Below are 19,606 nucleotides of genomic sequence, written 5' to 3'. Positions count from 1 at the left end.
TAATGCCTTCTTGTTTTGTTTTGTTTTTCAAAAAAAAAAACCACAATTTATCTTGGCAGTCTTCCCCACTGCTTCATAATCACACCCAGATTGCTATTGAAATCTTAAAGGGATCTTTTATCTCCTTGCTTTTTCCTCCCTTTTCTTTATACTTTTAAGAACAGCCCAGCAGCTTTCTTTTTAAATAAATTGGGCTATATTAACCTTTATTTGAATTCTATCACAATAATAAACTTAGGTTATCTTTCAGGGCTCCCTCTTTGTTTTAAAACAATCTGCCTGAATCCTTCTTTTGTAAAGGGTGAAATTTGTCACTGGTATTCCCAGGAGTACATTCTACTCTAGAAATATGTGCATGACAACTACATTGTGTTGAAAACATCAAACCTATGAATCTACTTCTATTACCCCATAAAGAGGATCTGTTTCCTTGCTACAGTTTTCTTGAAACCCACTTTCATCTCTTTATTCCTCAAGCTGTATATGATGGGATTTAAACTTGGGGTCACCACTGTGTAGAACAGGGCAAGGAATCGGCTACTGTCCATGGAATATTCTGAGTGGGGACTAATGTAGGTAACCATGCCGGTTCCATAGAAAATGCAGACTACGGTGAGATGTGAGGAACAAGTGGAAAATGCTTTGTGTCTGTTCTTGGCCAGTGGCATTGTGAAAATAGTGGAAATGATGAGGATGTAGGAAAAAAGGATGAGCAAAAGGGGTACAAGAATAACTAGAACTGTTATTATGACAATGGCCACTTCATTTTTGTAAATATTGGTGGAAGCCAGTCTCAGAACAGGCATAAGGTCACAGAAGAAATGGCTGATTCTGTTTGACCCACAGAAGGGAAGGGTGAAGATTGAAATAGATTGCCCCAGACCCACCGACATCCCAATGGTCCACGAGGCAGCAGCAAGCTTAGCACATTCCCTGAGGTTCATGATAGATGGGTATTGCAAGGGTTGGCAAATGGCAACATAGCGGTCATATGCCATGACACAAAGAAGACAACACTCGGTGACACCAAAGAGAGTGAAGAAACACATTTGACATCCACAGCCCCAAAAGGATATAGTTTGTCTTTCTGATAATAAGTTCACTAGCATCTTTGGGCTGATGGAGGAAGTGTAGCCGATTTCCACAAAGGACAAGTTGCAGAGGAAGAAGTACATTGGGGTGTGAAGGGTAGGACTGGAAATGGTGAGAAGAAAAACCAGGCTGTTGCCCATCAAGGCTATGAGGTAGAATATTAGAATGAGGGAAAACAGAAGTTTCTGCCAAGTCTGGAAATCTGAGAAGCCCAACAGGACAATTTCGATGATACAGGAGTTATTGTCTGTTTTCATGGAATCATTCATCTTAAAACCTGGGTACAAAAGAGAACTGTTAAATAAACAATTAAAGAATTATTCTTAACAATTCAAAAGGCTTCTCACCCTAAAGACCTGTATCTTATCAGAAATAGTAAATTAAATAAAAACTTTAGACCTAAGGAAGACTGCAATTAAATTTTTGTTTTTAAATGTATTTCTTACGCCCTTTGCATTTGATTATGTCATGTTAATCAACCATTCAAGGAACCTTTCTGACAAGTGATTTATGAATATTATTCGGAATTGAATCTGCATTGAGATTATGACTGGCAATTGTAAAATCCTCAAGTACCTAGATTACAATTTGAAGAAAACGGATTTAGGATAAAGCCAAATTACTTTTTCATTAAACACAGCGTTAATTGCTTATCATAAATTGTAATCCATTCATGTTATATAAAGAATGCCATTTTCCATCTAGACAGGTACATAAAAATGTGCAGAAATTTCAGGCATCATTTCTCTCTGGTTCACAAGAATGAAATGCTAATGCATTTTTTAATTTTTAAAAAAATAAAATATAACCCTCATAGCATTCTACTTAGCTTCACTTAAAAACTAAAGTCTCTGTCTTCAATATACATAGTATCAGGAGTCAAACCACCAAACTGACCTTTATTAAATTATGAGATATTGATCTTACTTGGTGAATGGTTTTCTGATTATTTCAAATAGATGGCGTATTTCTTCTTAGAGAATTGACAATGCAGTAATGTTTAGTAGAGATTTGATACTTTGAAGATACTTCTGCCATCTGTCCTTTGGAAAAAAAATATTATTTTATATTTACATCCACAGGCATCAACGACTCTGAAAGAGCCACGAAATTCCCAGAGGATCTCGAACTCAAAGGAGACTGGGGAACTTTCTCTTTAACAATGTCTCACGATAGAAGCCCAAGGATTCATCCTGGGAATTTAGTAAATGAATACCAGAGGGCAATCCAGACCTGGGTAAAATCCTTCCCTTCAGCAGTTAAGAAATCCATTGGGCTCAGACACTGGATATTTTGGCCCCAATAGAATAGAGAGTTGGAAGGGACCTTGGAGGTCTTCTAGTCCAACCCCCTGCTCAGGTAGGAAACCCTATACTACTTCAGACAAATGGTTATCCAACATCTTTAGAATTTCCGGTGTTGGAGCATTCCCAACTTCTGGAGGCAAGTTGTTTCACTGATTAATTCTTCTAACTGTCAGAAAACTTCTCCCTATTCATGTTTCCCAAAAAATAAGACAGGGTCTTATTTTCTTTTGCCCCATGAAATATGGCCTTGGACTTATAGTAGGTGTAGTGCTTATTATTTTCTGGGGCAGGTGAGAAGCGAGGCGCGCCTCTTACCTTCCCAGGTCCAATTGTATTCCTTGCCCTTTTGTCCAGGGAATCCCCTTGTAAAAAAAACCTCATGAGTTCAATTCATGAGGCGCTTCAGTGGATGAAAGGGCGAGGAATGCAACGGACTTGGAAAGGTAAGAGGCGTGCCTCATGGCCCAACACCGCCCATCCCAGCCCAATGGTAAAGGCAGCCTGCCTGGTTCCCTTCCCCGTCGTCCCTTTAGTGAGGGGTGGCATGTGGGGGGGGGAGAAGCGATGTGCGCCTCTTATCTTTCCAGGTCCATTGCAGTCCTCACTCTCTTGTCCAGTGAATCCCCTTGTAAAAAAAAAGTCTCATGAGTTCAACTCGCAAGTTTTTTTTTTACAATGTGCTTCACTGGATGAAAGGGTGAGGAACGCAGTGGAGCTGTTAGTCTCTGGTAGCACTAGGACGCACATCTCGCTTCTCCCCCCCGCCACCTGCCATCCCTCGCTAAAGGGACGGTGGGGAAGAGAACCAGGCAGGGTGCCTTTACCATTGGGGAAAAGATGGGCAGTGTTAGGCTGCAAGGTGCGCCTTTTACCTTTCCAGGTCCGTTGCATTCCTCGCCCTTTCGTCCAGTGAAACACCTTGTAAAAAAAACCTTGTGAGTTGAACTCATGCGGTTTTTTTTTACAAGGGGATTCACTGGACAAAAGGCCGAGGAATGCAACGGACCTGGAAAGGTAAGAGCCACGCCTCGCTTCTTCCCCCCCCCCACCTGCCACCCCTCGCTAAGGGGGTAGCAGGGAAGGGAACCCAGCAGGCTGCTTTTACCATTGGGGTGGGGTGGGCAATGTTCTTTTTGCCTGAGAACGAACAAGCAGGAGGTGTGATCGCATTGTTGGCCTGCCGCTCTTTCTGCAGCGGGCTTTTTTTGCACAAGAGAGAAGGATGGGGGTGGAAGCACTTTGCTTCGCCTGCTGCTGTTCTTGCGACAGGCCCTCTTTTCCCCCCTCAAGCTGTACCGGTAGGTGGTACATTGGGCTTATTTTGGGGCAGGGCTTATTATTGTGCATGCTCTGAAAAGCCCGATTGGGCTTATTAGCAGGAAATGTCTTATTTTCGGGGAAACACGGTAGTTCTAAGTAGCTTCTCTCCTTGATCAGTTTCCATCCATTGCTTCTTGTCCTGCCTTCAGGTGCTTTGGAGAATAGTTTGTCTCCCTCTTCTTTGTGGAACCCCTGAGATATTGGAACAATATCCAATTTCAGTGGTTCTCTGCTTGCCATGGTTGCTTATATGAATTGGAATGTCAGTTCAGTGTAGTGATTAATTCATCAGTCTAAACATGGAGAGACTATGAGTTCTTGTTCCACTTTAGGATGACATAAGCTAGGTCACTTTTGACCAGTTGCTCTCTCTCAGCCATAAGAAGTAGACACATGGAACTTGTTTCAGAAAATTTACCAAAAATGTGCAGGGATTTCTCCAGATAATCACCAAGAATCAACACTGTTTCAAATTTATTCCCAAAACAAGTACAAAAGGTAATTCAGCAGCATAATTGATATTGTTCCTGTCCAGTATTTCCTGCTATAGGTATGAATAATAGAGTAGAAGATATTTGAACAGAGCACATTCAATGTCTCATTTTCTTCCCTGAACTACAGATATGCCTATTAATTTAGTTCCATTCATATTTCTCCCCTACTGACTGATACACCATTTGAATCTCAAACAAAGTGTTTCATCCTTCATAATTCACATTGTTGGTTTTAACACTAGTGTGCTACCAAAATTGTCAATGAGGAACAGGCATTGATCCTGAGCTTCTAACCATCAGTCTTGGCTTTTGTAATCTTGGGAATAGCAACAGCGCTTAGACTTATATACTCCTTCACATTGCTTTACAGCCCTCTCTAAGCAGTTTACAGAGTCAGCATATTGTCTCCAACAATTTGGGTCCTCCTTTTACCCACCTTGGAAGGATGGAAGCAGGGACATGTAGTCACTAGAGGCAGGGGAGGCGTGGCCTCACCAGTCATGAGGAAAAGGAAAGAATTTTAAAGAATTTTTTAAAAATAATTAAAGCCAAAGTAGTTGCTACCAGATTCACAGTGACTTGGAACAGTGCTTGGTATTAACTATAGGAGGAGGCCAGAGAAATAGGGGCCTCCTGTGCATAAGCAATTTTTCACCTTTTAAGAATTAAGCAAGGATTAACAAGCAAAAAATTTTGTATGCAAAGGAGGCACGTGTTCTCTCGCCTCCTGTAGAGGGCATTTTTAGAGGCTTTTTAGAGTTCTCTGGGAGCAACTAGCTCAGTCTGACTCAGAGCTCTGGCAGAACCACGTTGCCTTTTCAAACACACACACACACACACACACACATACACACACACACAGAGCTGGATAAAAGTACATAAGCCCAGCTTCACTTATTACAACGTGATTCACCTGCAATCAAAGGTTCCGATCGGAAGGCAGCAGGGGAAGGGGGGGTATGGTAGAGGAGCTGCTTTCAAGCCTTTGGAAAATATATCCAATCCAACTTCTGTGTTTGGGTTTGTTTGAGAGTGAGTGTGTAAGTGAGAGAGGGATCCAATTTCTCTGTGTGCGTGTGTCTGTTTGAGGGGGGAGGGAGGGAGAGAGGGAGGAAGGAGGGGGAGGGAGAAGAAAAAAATGGGAAAACTTATTTTGCAAGGGGGGGGAATGCTGTCGCTTTAAATCGGAACTGAGCATGCCTGGCTGTGGAATTCTGGGAGTTGAAGTCCACAAGTCTAAAAAGTGCCTCACCAGCCATAAAGCTCACCGCACATCACTGATTTCAAATTATGCAATCATCTCATCTACAAAATACTTTTCCAGAATAACTATCAGCTCAGGCATAAAACTTTGCAAAGGCAAGAAATGATGGTAAACTTGGAGAAGACAAGATAGCACAAGTTCAAAAGAGTTCTGGGAAAGAAAAAATATTGTAATTCACTACACACAGAAATTGCATTTATGGAATAATGCCTTCTTGTTTTGTTTTGTTTTTCAAAAAAAAAAACCACAATTTATCTTGGCAGTCTTCCCCACTGCTTCATAATCACACCCAGATTGCTATTGAAATCTTAAAGGCATCTTTTATCTCATCCCTTTACAAGGGGATTCACTGGACAAAAGGGCAAGGAACACAACGGACCTGGAAAGGTAAGAGGTGTGCCTCGCTTCTTTCCCCCCCCCACCTGCCACCACTTGCTAAGGGGGTGGTGGAGAAGGGAATCCAGCAGGCTGCCTTTACCATTGGGGTCAGGTGGGCAGTGTTCTTTTTGCCCGAGAAGGAACAGGCGGGAGGGGGTGGTCGCATTGCTGGCCTGCCACTCTTTTTGCAGTGGGCTATTTTTGTGCGAGAGGGAAGGACGGGGGTGGAAGCACTTTGTTTCACCTGCTGCTGTTTTTGCAACGGGCCCTCTTTTTTCCCCGCAAGCTGAACCTGTAGGTAGTACAGTGGTAATGGCGGGGACCGGTTGCGCATGCACTTAAATAGTTGGGGGTGAGCTTATTTTTGGGGGAGGGCTTATTATTGTGTATGCTCTGAAAAGCCCTACTGGGCTTATTAGCAGGGCATGTCTTATTTTTGGGGAAACACGGTAGGTCTCAGTTGCTTCTCTCCTTGAACAGTTTCCATCCATTGCTTCTTGTCCTGCCTTCAGGTGCTTTGGAGAATAGTTTGACTCCCTCTTCTTTGTGGCAGCCCCTGAGATATTGGAACAATATCCAATTTCAGTGGTTCTCTGCTTGCCATGGTTGCTTATATGAATTGGAATGTCAGTTCGGTGTAGTGATTAAGGCGTTAGTCTAAACATGGAGAGACTATGAGTTCTTGTTCCACTTTAGGATGACATAAGCTAGGTCACCTTGGACCAGTTGCTCCCTCTCAGCCGTAAGAAGTAGCAATGGCAACCTGTTTCAGAAAATTTACCGAAAAAAATGCAGTATCCAGTATTTCCTGCCATAGGTATGAATAATAGAGTAGAAGATATTTGAAAGGGCATGAATAATAGAGTATGACTAAGTAGTAGTGATTGAGTGGGAGTGGCTTGGTAGTCATGTGACTGGGTAGGCGTGGCCAACTTGTAAAATGTGGTGAAACTCACTTAACAAATCTCTTGCTCACTTGTTAAGTGAGTTTTCACCACATTTTATAAGTTGGCCACACCTACCCAGTCGCATGACTGCCAAGCCACTCCAACTCAGTCACTACTAGCAACCAAAATGTTGGCTCAGAAACTCTGGCATTTTAAGCATGCAAGTGTTAAAGCTGTCAAGTTACAAGACCCTTGCAACCCGAACCCTTTAGAAAAAACCCCCCAGGGATGATCAAACTTGACAGCTTTAAAACGTTAAGATTTAGATAGGACTCTTAGAGGTGGATGGGGTGATTGGTGAGCCAGCCAATCAGTGAGTGGCAGGCAGGGCAAGTATGGTGTGGACAGGTGGGGAGGGGGGCTGGAACCAGTTCTAAACGGCGCGATAGATTTGTGGAACTTGTTCTATAGAAGAGGTTAGAACTGGCAGGAACCCACTCCTGGTCACACCTGTAAAAAACAGTCATAAGTCATTTCTATCAGTGCTGTTGCTATTAGAATGGTCACTAAACATTTTTGCATTATATCATTTTCCTGAAAAATGTTGCTTCGTTGATGCCCTTCATAACAAAGTAGTAACGGTTTAAAGTAACAATTGTAGAAAAATATGGTTTACTCCTCCATTTTAAAGTTACAAGTATATGCACAATTTCTCCTCTCTAAAAATAATTTAGAGAAGTTTTATATACCCAAATATAATGTATTGTCTGCTGGAGTAAAAAATAAACTTCATTGCTAAAGTACTCATGATTTAACCAATATCTATATATAATTGTATTTATACATTGTATTCTGAAATTTCTTAGATTCCCATTCATTTGTTTCTTATTTAGGGAAGAAAATAGATACTTTCACTTTATTAATATTAACATTATCTCATCAAGCTGGACTTTAAGTAGTCCAAGCACAGTTTAAAAACAATACCTTACACTTGCAATGGACAAAGGGTTAAAATGGGAGAGGATGTTGATATCGGTGGATTGTTCTGGATGATCTCAAGCTTTGTGTTGCTTATCTCACTCCTTCAGGTCTAAACACTTATCTCCTCCTTCCTCTCACCCTTTTTCCCTCTACATTTTTCAAGCTGTCTAGCAGCCTTCCTTGTAAAGAAATGGCTAGAGAATCCTTTACTTACACACCACCAGAGCAATCAAGTTACATTTCCTGTCAGGGTTCTCTCCTTAATTTGAATAAATCTGTTTCCAGCTTCAGGTTATTCCAGAGTTATTCCACAGCTCTAATATCTTCTAAGGTTTATTCTACCTATACATACACATGACAAAATTCTAATCTAATGAAATGACAAAACCAACTGAAACAATTTGATGATTACCTCAAAAAGACTGCTTCTTGCTTACTAATTTCATGAAGGCAGCTTTTATCTCTTTGTTCCTCAGGCTGTAAATGATGGGGTTCAAACTTGGGGTCACTACTGTGTAGAGCAGGGCAAGAAATCTGTTGGTGTCCACAGAATATTCCGAATTTGGACGAATGTAAGTAAAAATGACAGTTCCGTAGAAAATGAAGACAACAGTGAGATGTGAGGAACAAGTGGAAAATGCTTTGCGCCTGTTCTTGGCCACTGGCATTCTCAGAATAGTGAAGATAATGAGGATGTAAGAAACAAGGATGAGCAAAAAGGGTGTCAAGTCAACTACCACTGTTAAAACAGCAATGGCCACCTCATTTTTGTAAGTATTGGTGGATGCCAGTCTCAGAACAGGCATAAGATCACAGAAGAAATGACTGATTCTATTTGATCCACAGAAGGGAAGGGTGAAGATTGAAATTGAATGCCCCAAACCTAAAGAAATACCAATGGTCCACGAGGTAGCAGCAAGCGTAGCACACTCCCTGAAGTTCATGATGTATGGGTATTGCAAGGGTTTGCAAATGGCAACATAGTGGTCATATGCCATGGCACAAAGAAGACAACACTCAGTAACATCAAAGAGAAGGAAAAAACACATTTGACATCCACAGCCCCAAAAGGATATCGTTTGTTTCTCTGATAATAAGTTCACTAGCATCTTTGGGCTGATGGAGGAGGTGTAGCCAATTTCCAAAAAGGACAAGTTCCAGAGGAAGAAGTACATTGGGGTGTGAAGGGTAGGACTAAGACAGATGAGGAATAAGATCAGACCATTGCCTACCAAAGCCATAACATAGAATATTAGTGCCAAGCAGAAGATAAGTTCTCGCATAGACTGGAAATCTGAGAAACCGAGAAGGACAATCTCGGTGAGACAAGACTGATTGACATTTTTCATTGTTTCATCCAGGCCAAAGGCTACAAACAAGAACATTAAGCAATGAATTCAACAATTATTCTTTAGAATTACTAACAATATAATGGGTTTGTCACATTAGAGACCTATATATCGCTTCCTTTAGTTTCCTTCCTTTAGTTTTTTCTTCAGAAATAGTAACTCGGATGTTGTTCGATATAAAAGGAAAATTACAATTTTAATTTAGCACAGTATCCATTTTGGATGCAATCATTTCATTCTTATGAATCATGTAAACCATTCTAGGATCTAGGACCGACTTAGATCGGATCATTCTAGGATCATTTCTCAGAAGTAATTTGTCAAAATTGTCAATCTTAAGACTTTAAAATGGATCTTCTTTGAGTTAATAGTGCATAATTAATTGAAGGTGCTACTCATTTATATTTCCTTTTGTTTGTTGGTTTGTTTCACTCCAAATTTTACATTGTTTATGGAGATTCTTCCTGGAGATTCTGAATCCTGAAATAGATGGAGTATTGGAGAAAACTGATTTAGATTTTTAAAAACAGCTCAATATTCCATTAAATGCAATTTGTACTCATTTTCTGTCATCAGAGATCAGCCATTCCTGCTAGATAAAGACCTCTTTTTCTATTTAAACAGAGCATCAAAATGTGTTGAAATATCAGTCAGCATCTTTCCCATGTTCAAAAGAACAATGCACAATCGTTGGAAATAAAACTATTGTAATATTTACCTCATTTAAAAGCAAAATATCTTATCTTGAGCATGTAAGGAATCAAACCACCAAATATAATCTTTGATAAAATATGAAGTACTAATCTTGCCAAGAAAACAGCAAAGGCTTGTCCAGGCAGACTCTGAGAATCAGACAGGATTGAACAGAAGAGAGATATTTATTCAAATTTCTGGAAGATTTGAAATCCCAGGGAAATTGGAGGACATTTTTTCTAGCAAGGTCTCAGAACAGAAGTACTACCTGGGGATTTGGTCAATGAATTACCAGAGGAAAACCTGGATCTTGGGGAATATCTTGCTTACAGCAAAGTAAAGAAATCTGGTGGCCTCAAATACTGGATATTTTGGCTTACAATTACTTTGTCTACCTGATCATTTGCCATGTGGCTGGTCTTACACAAATTCTAACCTCAGAAATAAAGCCCACCAGTGGCATAATTTATAATGTCCTGCCATGGGGATCAATAACCACATAGAAAATCTTAGGACAGAGCATTTCAATATGTCGCAACAGACATATTATGATATTATGAAGTCATCTAAATTTTAAGAACTGTTCATCTAACCAATATTCCAGGTGCTTACATTATAAATCAAGGTAATAATAAATATCCATAAGAACATTCCCCATAGTTAATCAGTTAAATCCTAAACATAAAAAGCATCCCATCGGGACAAAATGAGATACCAATGGATAGTAGTCTTCAGTCCCTTCATGTTCTTTGCCCTGAGCCATTTTGGAAAAGACACATTTTAGAATCTCCAAAGGGGATTTTCAAATTTCAAAAGACATCCTGGACTTCCCAGGGGATTTTTTGAAGATGTTTTGCTTTCTATTCCAGAAGATTCATCAGTTCTGACTGGATGGTGGAGAATGGAAGGATTTATACTCTTTGTAGACAGCTGGTCATTTGCATTCTTTTCGCGAGTCATTAAGGCCATCTGGAAGTTTATCTTTGTAGTCAGTGTCACCTGAGTGGTGTAAATAACAATAGCACTTAGACTTATATACCTTCACTGTGCTTCTCTCTAAACAGTTTACAGAGTCCAGTGAAGCGACTTGTAAACAAACCTTGCGAGTTGAACTCATGAGGTTTTTTTTACAAGGGGATTCACTGGACAAAAGGCCAAAGAACACAATGGACCTGGAAAGATAAGAGACCTGCCTTGCTTCTCCCCCACCCACCTGCCACCACTCGCTAAGGGAACGGCAGGAAAGGAAACCTGGCAGGCTGCCTTTACCATTGGAGTCGGGTGGGCAGTGTTTGTGCGTGAAGGAACAGGCGGGAGAGGGTGATCACATTACTAGCCTACCGCTCTTTTTGCAGCGGGCTCTTTTTGTGCAAGAGGGAATGATGGGGGTGGAAGCACTTTGCTTCCTATCCAAGAAGATTCTTCAGCTCTGATTGGATGATGGGGAATGGAAGGATTTATACTCTTTGCAGACAGCTGGTCATTTGCATTCTTTTCGTGAGTCGTTAAGGCCATCTGGAAGTTTATCTGTGCAGTCAGCGTCACCTGAGTGGTGTAAATAACAATAGCACTTAGACTTATATATCTTCACTGTGCTCCTCTCTAAGCAGTTTTCAGAATCCGCATATTGTCCCCAACCATCTGGGTCTTCATTTTACTGACCTTGAAAGGATGGAAGTCAACCCTGAGCCACTCAGAATTGAACATGCTGATGAACATGTTTTCTGGGATTATTTTTCCCATGTTTAATCCTTTGGTCTGCATCAGTGGTTTCTAATGTGGGCCCCATGCCCCACAGGGAGGCAATTTGATTTTTAATGGGAGTCATTTGAACCTTTTTTAAGCCAAGTTAATGGCCTTTTAGGCTTTCCCTGAGTTCACTTTTTGAGTAAATTAAGAATTATATGTCAAAGGGGGGGCATCAGGATTTTAAAGATGGTTAGGTGGGGCATGGCCAAAAAAAAGGGCTGACAACTATTGATCTACATCCGTGGAACAAGAAAGTGAAAAGAGCCTAACTGTTCATCAGTTCCAATAGAAGAGAATATACAATAGATTGTTCGGGGTACTTGAGGCTCTCTGACCTTCTGTATTGCTCGCAGAAGTTTTATTACCCAATTAGGTTATATCATAAGAGCTAGTGAATGTGAGGTTTATTCCCTATTTTTACAGAGTAGCTTCCCCTGCCAATGTTGGTGGAGATGCAGTTTTCTCCATAATAGTTCCTTGATTAGGGTATTGGTTTTTTTTTTACTTGATTGTTTGTTTGGTGTTAATTCCATATTATCTATTGTTGGAGAGGAAGAGGCCTAGTCTTAATACCAAGAAGGATAACTTTGTGAAGTCAATAAATAAATGGCAAAGGAAACATGAACTTAACAACATGCATGTTCACAGCAGAGAGCCCTAAAGTCCAATAAGTTTTCCTTAGGAGAGGGAGCACAAATGAGGTACAGGAAGATAAGATGAGAAAAAGAAGAACTGAAAATAAAAACACAGATAGAAGATTTCACTGGGATATACAGTCACAAAGAAAAAGCAGAAAAAGGAGTTCTCCCAAAAAAGAAATCACAAAATAGTAAGGAGAACAGAGAAAACCCTGGGGAAAGTTACTAGAATAATAAAAGTAAACACTCTGAAGAAAAGATACAATCATCACAAAAATAGGAAAAAGAAAAAGAAGAAGTTAGGGGAAAGGTGGAAAAGAAGGGAAAAAAATAAAACTGGAATTTTTGAGGCCCAAGAGAAAATGGTTAAAAGGGGAAGAAAGGAGGAAAGAGTTACATGATTAAAGAGAGTAGTAGTAAGATTGTTGTTGCGGTGTAACTAATTAAGAAATAAATAAATGATAGTATATTGTTAATTGTAGAAACAATTGAAAGAAATGCTGTCTATGTTTAAATTGGGTTCACCGACAAAACCACGAAGCCCTTTTCCGCGCCAACATAACCGCGGAGGGCAAATCTGCACCGTCCGAAGCACTAAGGAAAAAGGCGACCCTAGCGTGACGACATAACTGCGGAGGGCAAATCCGCACCTTCCGAAACGCTCAGCACCCTAACCCTAACCCTAAACCTAACCCTAAACCTAACCCTAAACCTAACCCTAACCTAACCCTAAACCTAACCCTAAACCTAACCCTAAACCTAACCCTAAACCTAACCCTAAACCTAACCCTAACCTAACCCTAAACCTAACCCTAACCTAACCCTATACCTAACCCTAACCCTTACCTTAATTTTAATCGGCTTTCTGTCACCGTGCTGTTGTCGCCGTGGTGATGACGTCATGGTTTTAGCAACGTGGTTTTGCCGGCGCGCTTTTCTCGGGTCACGTTTAAATTGAATTAGAGAATGTATGCTGTTTATAGTAAAATATACCAATGGAGAAAATAAGAAAGGATAATTTGGTGTAACTTTGAATGGGCAATTGAAGATATTGTTTATGTATTAAGAAAAAATAATCATAAAGATGAAAAATAATTGAAGAGAATAATTGAAAGTGAAAATGAAACTATGATGTAAAAAGGACTCTGAATGAGAGGATGTAAAGAAAAGACCCGACAACTCTTTGTTCCTATAATATGTATAATTTGTATTAAAAAAGAAAAAAACTTCAATGGAAACAAACGTTTGCCTTAGAGGAGTCCCAAAATAGTAGACACAAGACTAGTCAAACAGTCCAAGGGTCCAAATGTAGAAGGTTCATCAGCCAGTTCAAAGAGTCAGAGTCAAACTCCTGAGGTTGGGAGACAAGGCACTCAGAGTCTAGGTAAACCAACAATTGTGGCCAACAGAGAGACTGGAGCTTGCTATTCTTAAACAGAAGCAGTTCCAGCGTCCATGGATATTCTCAGTCACCCAGGTCACCTTTGGGATAAGCAATCCCAATGTTACCCTTTTGGAAGGGCAAAGCTCCTTTCTTGCACGGAGCCTTACAGAATGTGTTTCCTCTGCTCTGCTCTCTGCACAGTGAATTCTTGCACTTGGAAGCGATATGTCCTCATTTTCAGACACTGGCAGCAGCTGTGCCTACTGGTTACTGCATGGCTCCATCTCCTTTCTTTGCAGCTAATCAGGCAGCAACACTGGAACTGAATGCTAATTGTCAGTCTCCTCATCTGAACCTGGACTTGTTATGACAGTGACAGCGTTCCTTGTAAGGAACTTGCCAAAAGAATCCTTTTCTTAGATTGTATCAAAATATTAAATTTAGGTATCCTGACATGGCTCTCCCCTTTTTCTTGAATAAATCTAGCCCCAGCTCTGTGTACTTCTAAAGACAACAATGACTACTGTTATTTTCTAGAATTGCTTCTACCCATAAATATGTGCACAAGAAAAGTCACCCTATGAAAGGATGAAACCAACCGAAATAACTGGATTTTTACCTAAGGAAGACACATAACTTTGCTACTGTTTTCTTGAAAGCAGCTTTTATCTCTTTGTTCCTCAGGCTGTAAATGATGGGGTTCAAGCTTGGGGTCACTACTGTGTAGAGTAGGGCAAGGAACCTGTTATTGTCCTGAGAATTTGCTGAGTTGGGATGAATGTAGGCTGCAGTGATTGTTCCATAGTAGAGAAGAACAACAGTGAGATGTGAGGAACAAGTAGAAAATGCTTTCTGCCTGTTCTTAGCCGCTGGCATCATGAGAATAGTAGAGATGATGAGGATGTAGGAAAAAAGGATGAACAAAAGGGGTACCAGGGCAAATACCATGGTTAGTATGGCATTGGCCACTTCATTTTTGTAAGTATCGGTGGAAGTCAGTCTTAAAACAGGCATAATATCACAGAAGAAATGGCTGATTCTATTCAACCTGCAGAATGGAAGGGTGAATATTGAAACAGATTGCCCCAAACCCATCAAAATCCCAAAGACCCATGATGCAGCAACAAAATTAACACATTCCCTGTAGTTCATGATATATGGGTATTGCAAAGGTTTGCAAATGGCAACATAGCGGTCATATGCCATGACACAAAGAAGACAACATTCAGTGACACTAAAAAGAACAAAGAAACACATTTGACATCCACAACCCCAAAGGGATATAGTATGATTCTTTGATAATAAGTTCATTAGCATCTTTGGATTGATGGAGGAGGTATAGCCGATTTCCAAAAAAGACAGGTTCCAGAGGAAGAAGTACATTGGGGTATGAAGGGTAGGGCTTAAAATAGTGACGATCAAAACCAGGCTGTTGCCCATCAAGGCTATGAAGTAGAATATTAGAACCAGGCAAAATAAAAGCTCTTGTATTGTCTTGAAATCTGAGAAACCTATCAAGATCATCTCAGTCAAACAGGACTGGTTGTCTTTCTTCATAGTATTGTCCAGGTTGAAGCCTAAGAAAGCAAGAAGAATCTGACATAAGCATTACATTCCTCTTTTATCAATTTCAGCTTTGAAGAATACGAATGGGAAGTTTGAACATTAGTTTTGAAGAATATCATGGATAAACTAGAAAATAACCAAGTGGACCTAATAAAACATGTCAAACCAGAGTTCTCAAGACTCAAATAATCAGATTTAAATTAATTTATCTTGGACATATTATGCAAAGAGATAGGTTTCTGGAAAAAGCTTTGTTGCTGTGAAAGGTAGAAGGAAAGAGAAGAGGGAAACAATCAGCAAATTACATGGCCTAAGTTGCAATGACAATAAATGCATCATTGGAAAACCTAAAGGACTAGATTAGGGACAGATCATTATGCAGACAATTTATAGTCAACATTGATTTGATAGCACCTAATTGGTCAATCAATTTAACAATTAATAACCTTTTAATAATAGATATCTATATCCTGCATCCCTCACATTTACTCAAAAGAAGTCAACTGGATCGTTATTGAAAATTGAAGACTGCTGATTTAAATTTAGTGTCCTACACATTTTTTTGCAATTATATCATTTAATGAATCACACAGCCATTCTCTTTTTTTTTTCAGAATTGGTTTGTCAGAATTTTCAATGTTCAGAATTTAAACATGTCCCTCTTGAGTTTAGGGCAGAGACTTGCTTTCAATGTGACACATCTTTGTTTCTTTAATTCTTCATTATTTCAGTGATTCTGACCATTGTAAGAATGAAAGCTGTTACCGAGTTTCCTTGAAATAAAAACTTTTTATAACTACATTGCTGATGATAAAATTCTCTTAATATTCATCAGACTGTTATTAAAAAATGAAACTTCTTTTCATGAAATTGACTATCTGTAGGAACCATCCCACCAAATCCGACCTTCATAAATTATGAGATTTCAGTCTTACTTTGTGAATGGTTTTCTGGTGTTTTTTTTAATAGAGATAATTCCTTCTCAAGGAACGAGCCACATGCTGTAATATTCATTGGTAATTCAAGGTCTTGAAAATTCTACTGCCTTAAATGAGTCTTTATGCTTTCCTTCCTCAGGAAAAAAAAATGAAATACTGTAGGCTCTTTAGTGGAGCTGACATTACCAAATTTGGAGAAGCCCCTGGACTCCTAGAGGTTCCAAAATTCCAGAGAGACTGGAGAATTTTTTTTCTCTAACAAGGTCTCATGAAACATCAAAGGTTTCATCCTGGGGATCTGGCAAATTAATACCAGAAGACAACCTGGATCTAGGGAAAAGCATTCCCTACAGCTAAGTTAACAAACCCAGTGGATACTAGATATTTTCATTTACATTTTCCATGACTCTCTAACCATTTGCCATGCTAACTCACTCATATAGGGAATTTAGTTCAAAAGATGATTACAATGGCATAATAGATATTGTGCCTAAAGTTCTGCCATGAAATCAACAACTGTGTGGAAACTTTTGGGGCTGATTTTAATATTACTCCTCTTCCTTGAGCTCCAGAAAGTTCAATTTTATTTCAATTCCTTTCCCATTTCTTCAGTATCACCTGATGCTCACATGATGTGGATCTCAAATAGTATAGTTTGTTTGTAATTAAATATTCACATTGTTGGGTTACCTCTGGTGATTCATCCAGAATTTTCTATGATTGGGCATACGTAAAAAATTGAAATTATAAGCAAATCAGTCCTGGCTTTTGTAGTTTTAAGAGTACATATTGCTGTTGCTTTGATAGCCGTTTTATCAACTTAGTAGAAATTGAATAGTTCACAGGGGAGCCAGCTCAGAGTACCATTTATTAATTACTTTATTGATACTGAAATTTACTGATTGCTCCATCTAGCCCAGATTCCCTAGCCCAGATTTCAATGAGGGACTATTTTTATGTTAGTTTTATAGTTCTCTTTAAAGAGAACTTTATTAGACCTCTTACTGAAACTGGAATGACCTTACAAGAATATCCAGAGAAAGATCTGGATTTCTGCATCCAGTGGCAAAAGGGGAAATCTAACCAGCTAGCTCCTTGCATAGTTGTTATGTCACCCAAGTTGTAATTACTCCATCTGTAAATGTTAAAAAAGGAATCCAATAGGTTTGTCAGTGAAGAATAAGAAGAAATATTTCAATAGGTAAAAGGTAAAGGTTCCCCTTGCACATATGTGCTAGTCGTTCCTGGCTCTAGGGGGCAGTGCTCATCACCATTTCAAAGCCGAAGAGTTAGTGCTATCTAAAGACATCTCCATGGTCATGTGGCCAGCATGACTAAATGGCAAAGGTGCACAGAATGTTGTTATCTTCCCACCAAAGTGGTTTCTATTTTTCTACTTGCATTTTTATGTGCTTTCAAACTGCTAGGTTGGCAGAAGCTCAGACAAGTACCGGGAGCTCACTCTGTTAGGCGGTGCTAGGGATTCGAACTGCCAACCTTTCTGATCAGCAAACTCAGCATCTTAGCCACTGAGCCACTGCATCTCTTAATATTTCAATACAGAATAATAAAACACTGATCTCATATAAATGATAAATGGATAAAGGGTTTTTTAATAACAAAGAACAGCATTTGTTTATTATTGTTGCAATTCTAATAAGACCAATATATCCAGGAATATTTTTTTTAAAAAAAATCAAAATTCATCTAAAGTTCCTATGTGGTACCATCTCTGAATTCAGTGCTCAGTTGTACATATACTTGAATAAATAATACTGTCTGATATTCTTTTATCTCCCTTTCCATGAAAGTAGTAAATCTCTCATACTCCTATTTCTGCACCTCAAATTAAAAGCTCCTAAACCAGATTCATCTTCCCAGCAAAAATAAAGGAATGGAACAAAGACAAAAATATCACAAGATATGTGAGATCTGGGAAACCAAAAGATTAAAACTTCCCACACAGAAATTGTGTTTATAGAATATTGCCTTCTTGTATTTCAGAATCTCAAATGACTTGGTCATCTTCCTCATTGTTTCATTCACACACCCTGATTGCTACTAACCTCTTGAAATGATACTTTATCTCCTTCCTTTTGCCACCCCTTTCTTTAGACTTTTTGAGCAGTCTGGCATTCTTCCTTTTCAATAAATTGACAGCTAACCTTTATCTGAATCCTATCAGAATAATGTACTTAGCAGGACATGGTGGTTCTGTGGCTAAAACACTGAGTTTGTCGATCAGAAAGGTTGGCAGTTCATCGGTTCGAATCCCTAGAGCTGCCTAACGGAGTGAGCTCTGTGAGCCTTCAGCATTTAGTCATGCAGGCCACATGACCAAAGAGAAATCTCTGAACCACGTTGTCTCTCTGGCTTTGAAACAGAGATGAGTACCATCCCCTAGAATCGGGAACGACTAGCACATATATGCGAGGGAAACTTATACCTTTACTTTTAATGTGCTTAGGTTAACTTTCAAGACTCTCTCCCTATTTTAAATAAATCTATCCAGATCATTCTTCAGTAAAGATTCATTCTGCCATTAATATATCCATTTTACCTAATATTTATGTTCACAATTGAATTCTGTTGAAGAGAACAAATGTGTGGGTACACTAAAGTTATTCAGTAAAGAAGATCTGCTTCCTTGTTACAGATTTCATGAAAGCAGCCTTTATGTCTTTATTCCTCAAGCTGTAAATGATGGGGTTCAAACTCGGGGTCACTACTGTGTAGAGCAGGGCAAGAAATCTATTACTATCCATAGAATATTCTGAGCTGGGATGAATGTAGGTAAAAATGCCAGTCCCAAAGAAAATGCAGACTACGGTGAGATGTGAGGAACAAGTGGAAAATGCTTTCCGCCTGTTCTTGGCCAGTGGCATTGTGAAAATAGTGGAAATGATGAGGATGTAGGAAAAAAGGATGAGCAAAAGGGGTACAAGAATAACTAGAACTGTTACTGTGGCAATGGCCACTTCATTTTTGTAAATATTGGTGGAAGCCAGTCTCAGAACAGGCATAAGGTCACAGAAGAAATGGCTGATTCTGTTTGACCCACAGAAGGGAAGGGTGAAGATTGAAATAGATTGCCCCAGACCCACCGATATCCCAATGGTCCATGAGGCAGCAGCAAGCTTAGCACATTCCCTGAGGTTCATGATAGATGGGTATTGCAAGGGTTGGCAAATGGCAACGTAGCGGTCATATGCCATGACACAAAGGAGACAACACTCAGTGGTACCAAAGAGAAGGAAGAAACACAATTGAATTCCACAGCCCCAAAATGATATGTTCTGGTTGTCTGATAATGCATTCACCAACATCTTTGGGCTGATGGAGGAGGTGTAGCCAATTTCCACAAAGGACAAGTTCCAGAGAAAGAAGTACATTGGGGTGTGAAGACTAGGACTGGTAAGAGTGAGGATCAAAACCAGGCTGTTGCCTATCAGGGCTATGAAGTAGAATATTAGAACCAGGCAAAAGAAAAGTTCTTGTACTGTCTGGAAATCTGAGAAGCCCAAAAGGATGAACTCGGTCAAACAGGACTGGTTGTCTTTCTTCAT

The 19,606-nt window shown here is 39.7% G+C and overlaps 4 protein-coding genes across 4 annotated transcripts; all 4 read right to left on the bottom strand.

The window, feature by feature from the left end:
* Positions 1 to 404: 404 nt before the first annotated feature.
* LOC106544151 (olfactory receptor 10AG1-like) lies at positions 405 to 1,349 on the bottom strand. The gene has a single exon (XM_014060329.2). It carries the CDS (start codon positions 1,347 to 1,349, stop codon positions 405 to 407), a length of 945 nt encoding a protein of 314 aa, XP_013915804.2.
* Positions 1,350 to 8,136: 6,787 nt separating this feature from the next.
* Positions 8,137 to 9,072, bottom strand: LOC106544150 (olfactory receptor 10AG1-like). Its single transcript, XM_014060328.2, has one exon. The coding sequence runs from the start codon at positions 9,070 to 9,072 to the stop codon at positions 8,137 to 8,139; it is 936 nt and encodes a 311-aa protein (XP_013915803.2).
* A 5,079-nt stretch (positions 9,073 to 14,151) lies between these two features.
* Positions 14,152 to 15,093, bottom strand: LOC106544149 (olfactory receptor 10AG1-like). The gene has a single exon (XM_014060327.2). The coding sequence runs from the start codon at positions 15,091 to 15,093 to the stop codon at positions 14,152 to 14,154; it is 942 nt and encodes a 313-aa protein (XP_013915802.2).
* Positions 15,094 to 18,661: 3,568 nt separating this feature from the next.
* On the bottom strand, positions 18,662 to 19,606 carry LOC106544148 (olfactory receptor 10AG1-like). Its single transcript, XM_014060326.2, has one exon. It carries the CDS (start codon positions 19,604 to 19,606, stop codon positions 18,662 to 18,664), a length of 945 nt encoding a protein of 314 aa, XP_013915801.2.

The sequence above is a fragment of the Thamnophis sirtalis genome, unplaced genomic scaffold, assembly GCF_051295495.1.
Source record: "Thamnophis sirtalis isolate CommonGarterSnake01/CBP01778 unplaced genomic scaffold, rThaSir2_p1.2 scaffold_4, whole genome shotgun sequence".
Lineage (NCBI taxonomy): Eukaryota > Metazoa > Chordata > Lepidosauria > Squamata > Natricidae > Thamnophis > Thamnophis sirtalis.
The sequence above is the reverse complement of the archived record's forward strand: the minus strand, read 5'-3'. Positions and strand labels throughout refer to the sequence as shown.

Excerpts from the sequence above, each read along its gene's own strand:
- LOC106544151 (XM_014060329.2), bottom strand. The coding sequence starts at position 1,349 with ATGAAAACAGACAATAACTCCTGTATCATCGAAATTGTCCTGTTGGGC.
- LOC106544150 (XM_014060328.2), bottom strand. The coding sequence starts at position 9,072 with ATGAAAAATGTCAATCAGTCTTGTCTCACCGAGATTGTCCTTCTCGGT.
- LOC106544148 (XM_014060326.2), bottom strand. The coding sequence starts at position 19,606 with ATGAAGAAAGACAACCAGTCCTGTTTGACCGAGTTCATCCTTTTGGGC.
- LOC106544149 (XM_014060327.2), bottom strand. The coding sequence starts at position 15,093 with ATGAAGAAAGACAACCAGTCCTGTTTGACTGAGATGATCTTGATAGGT.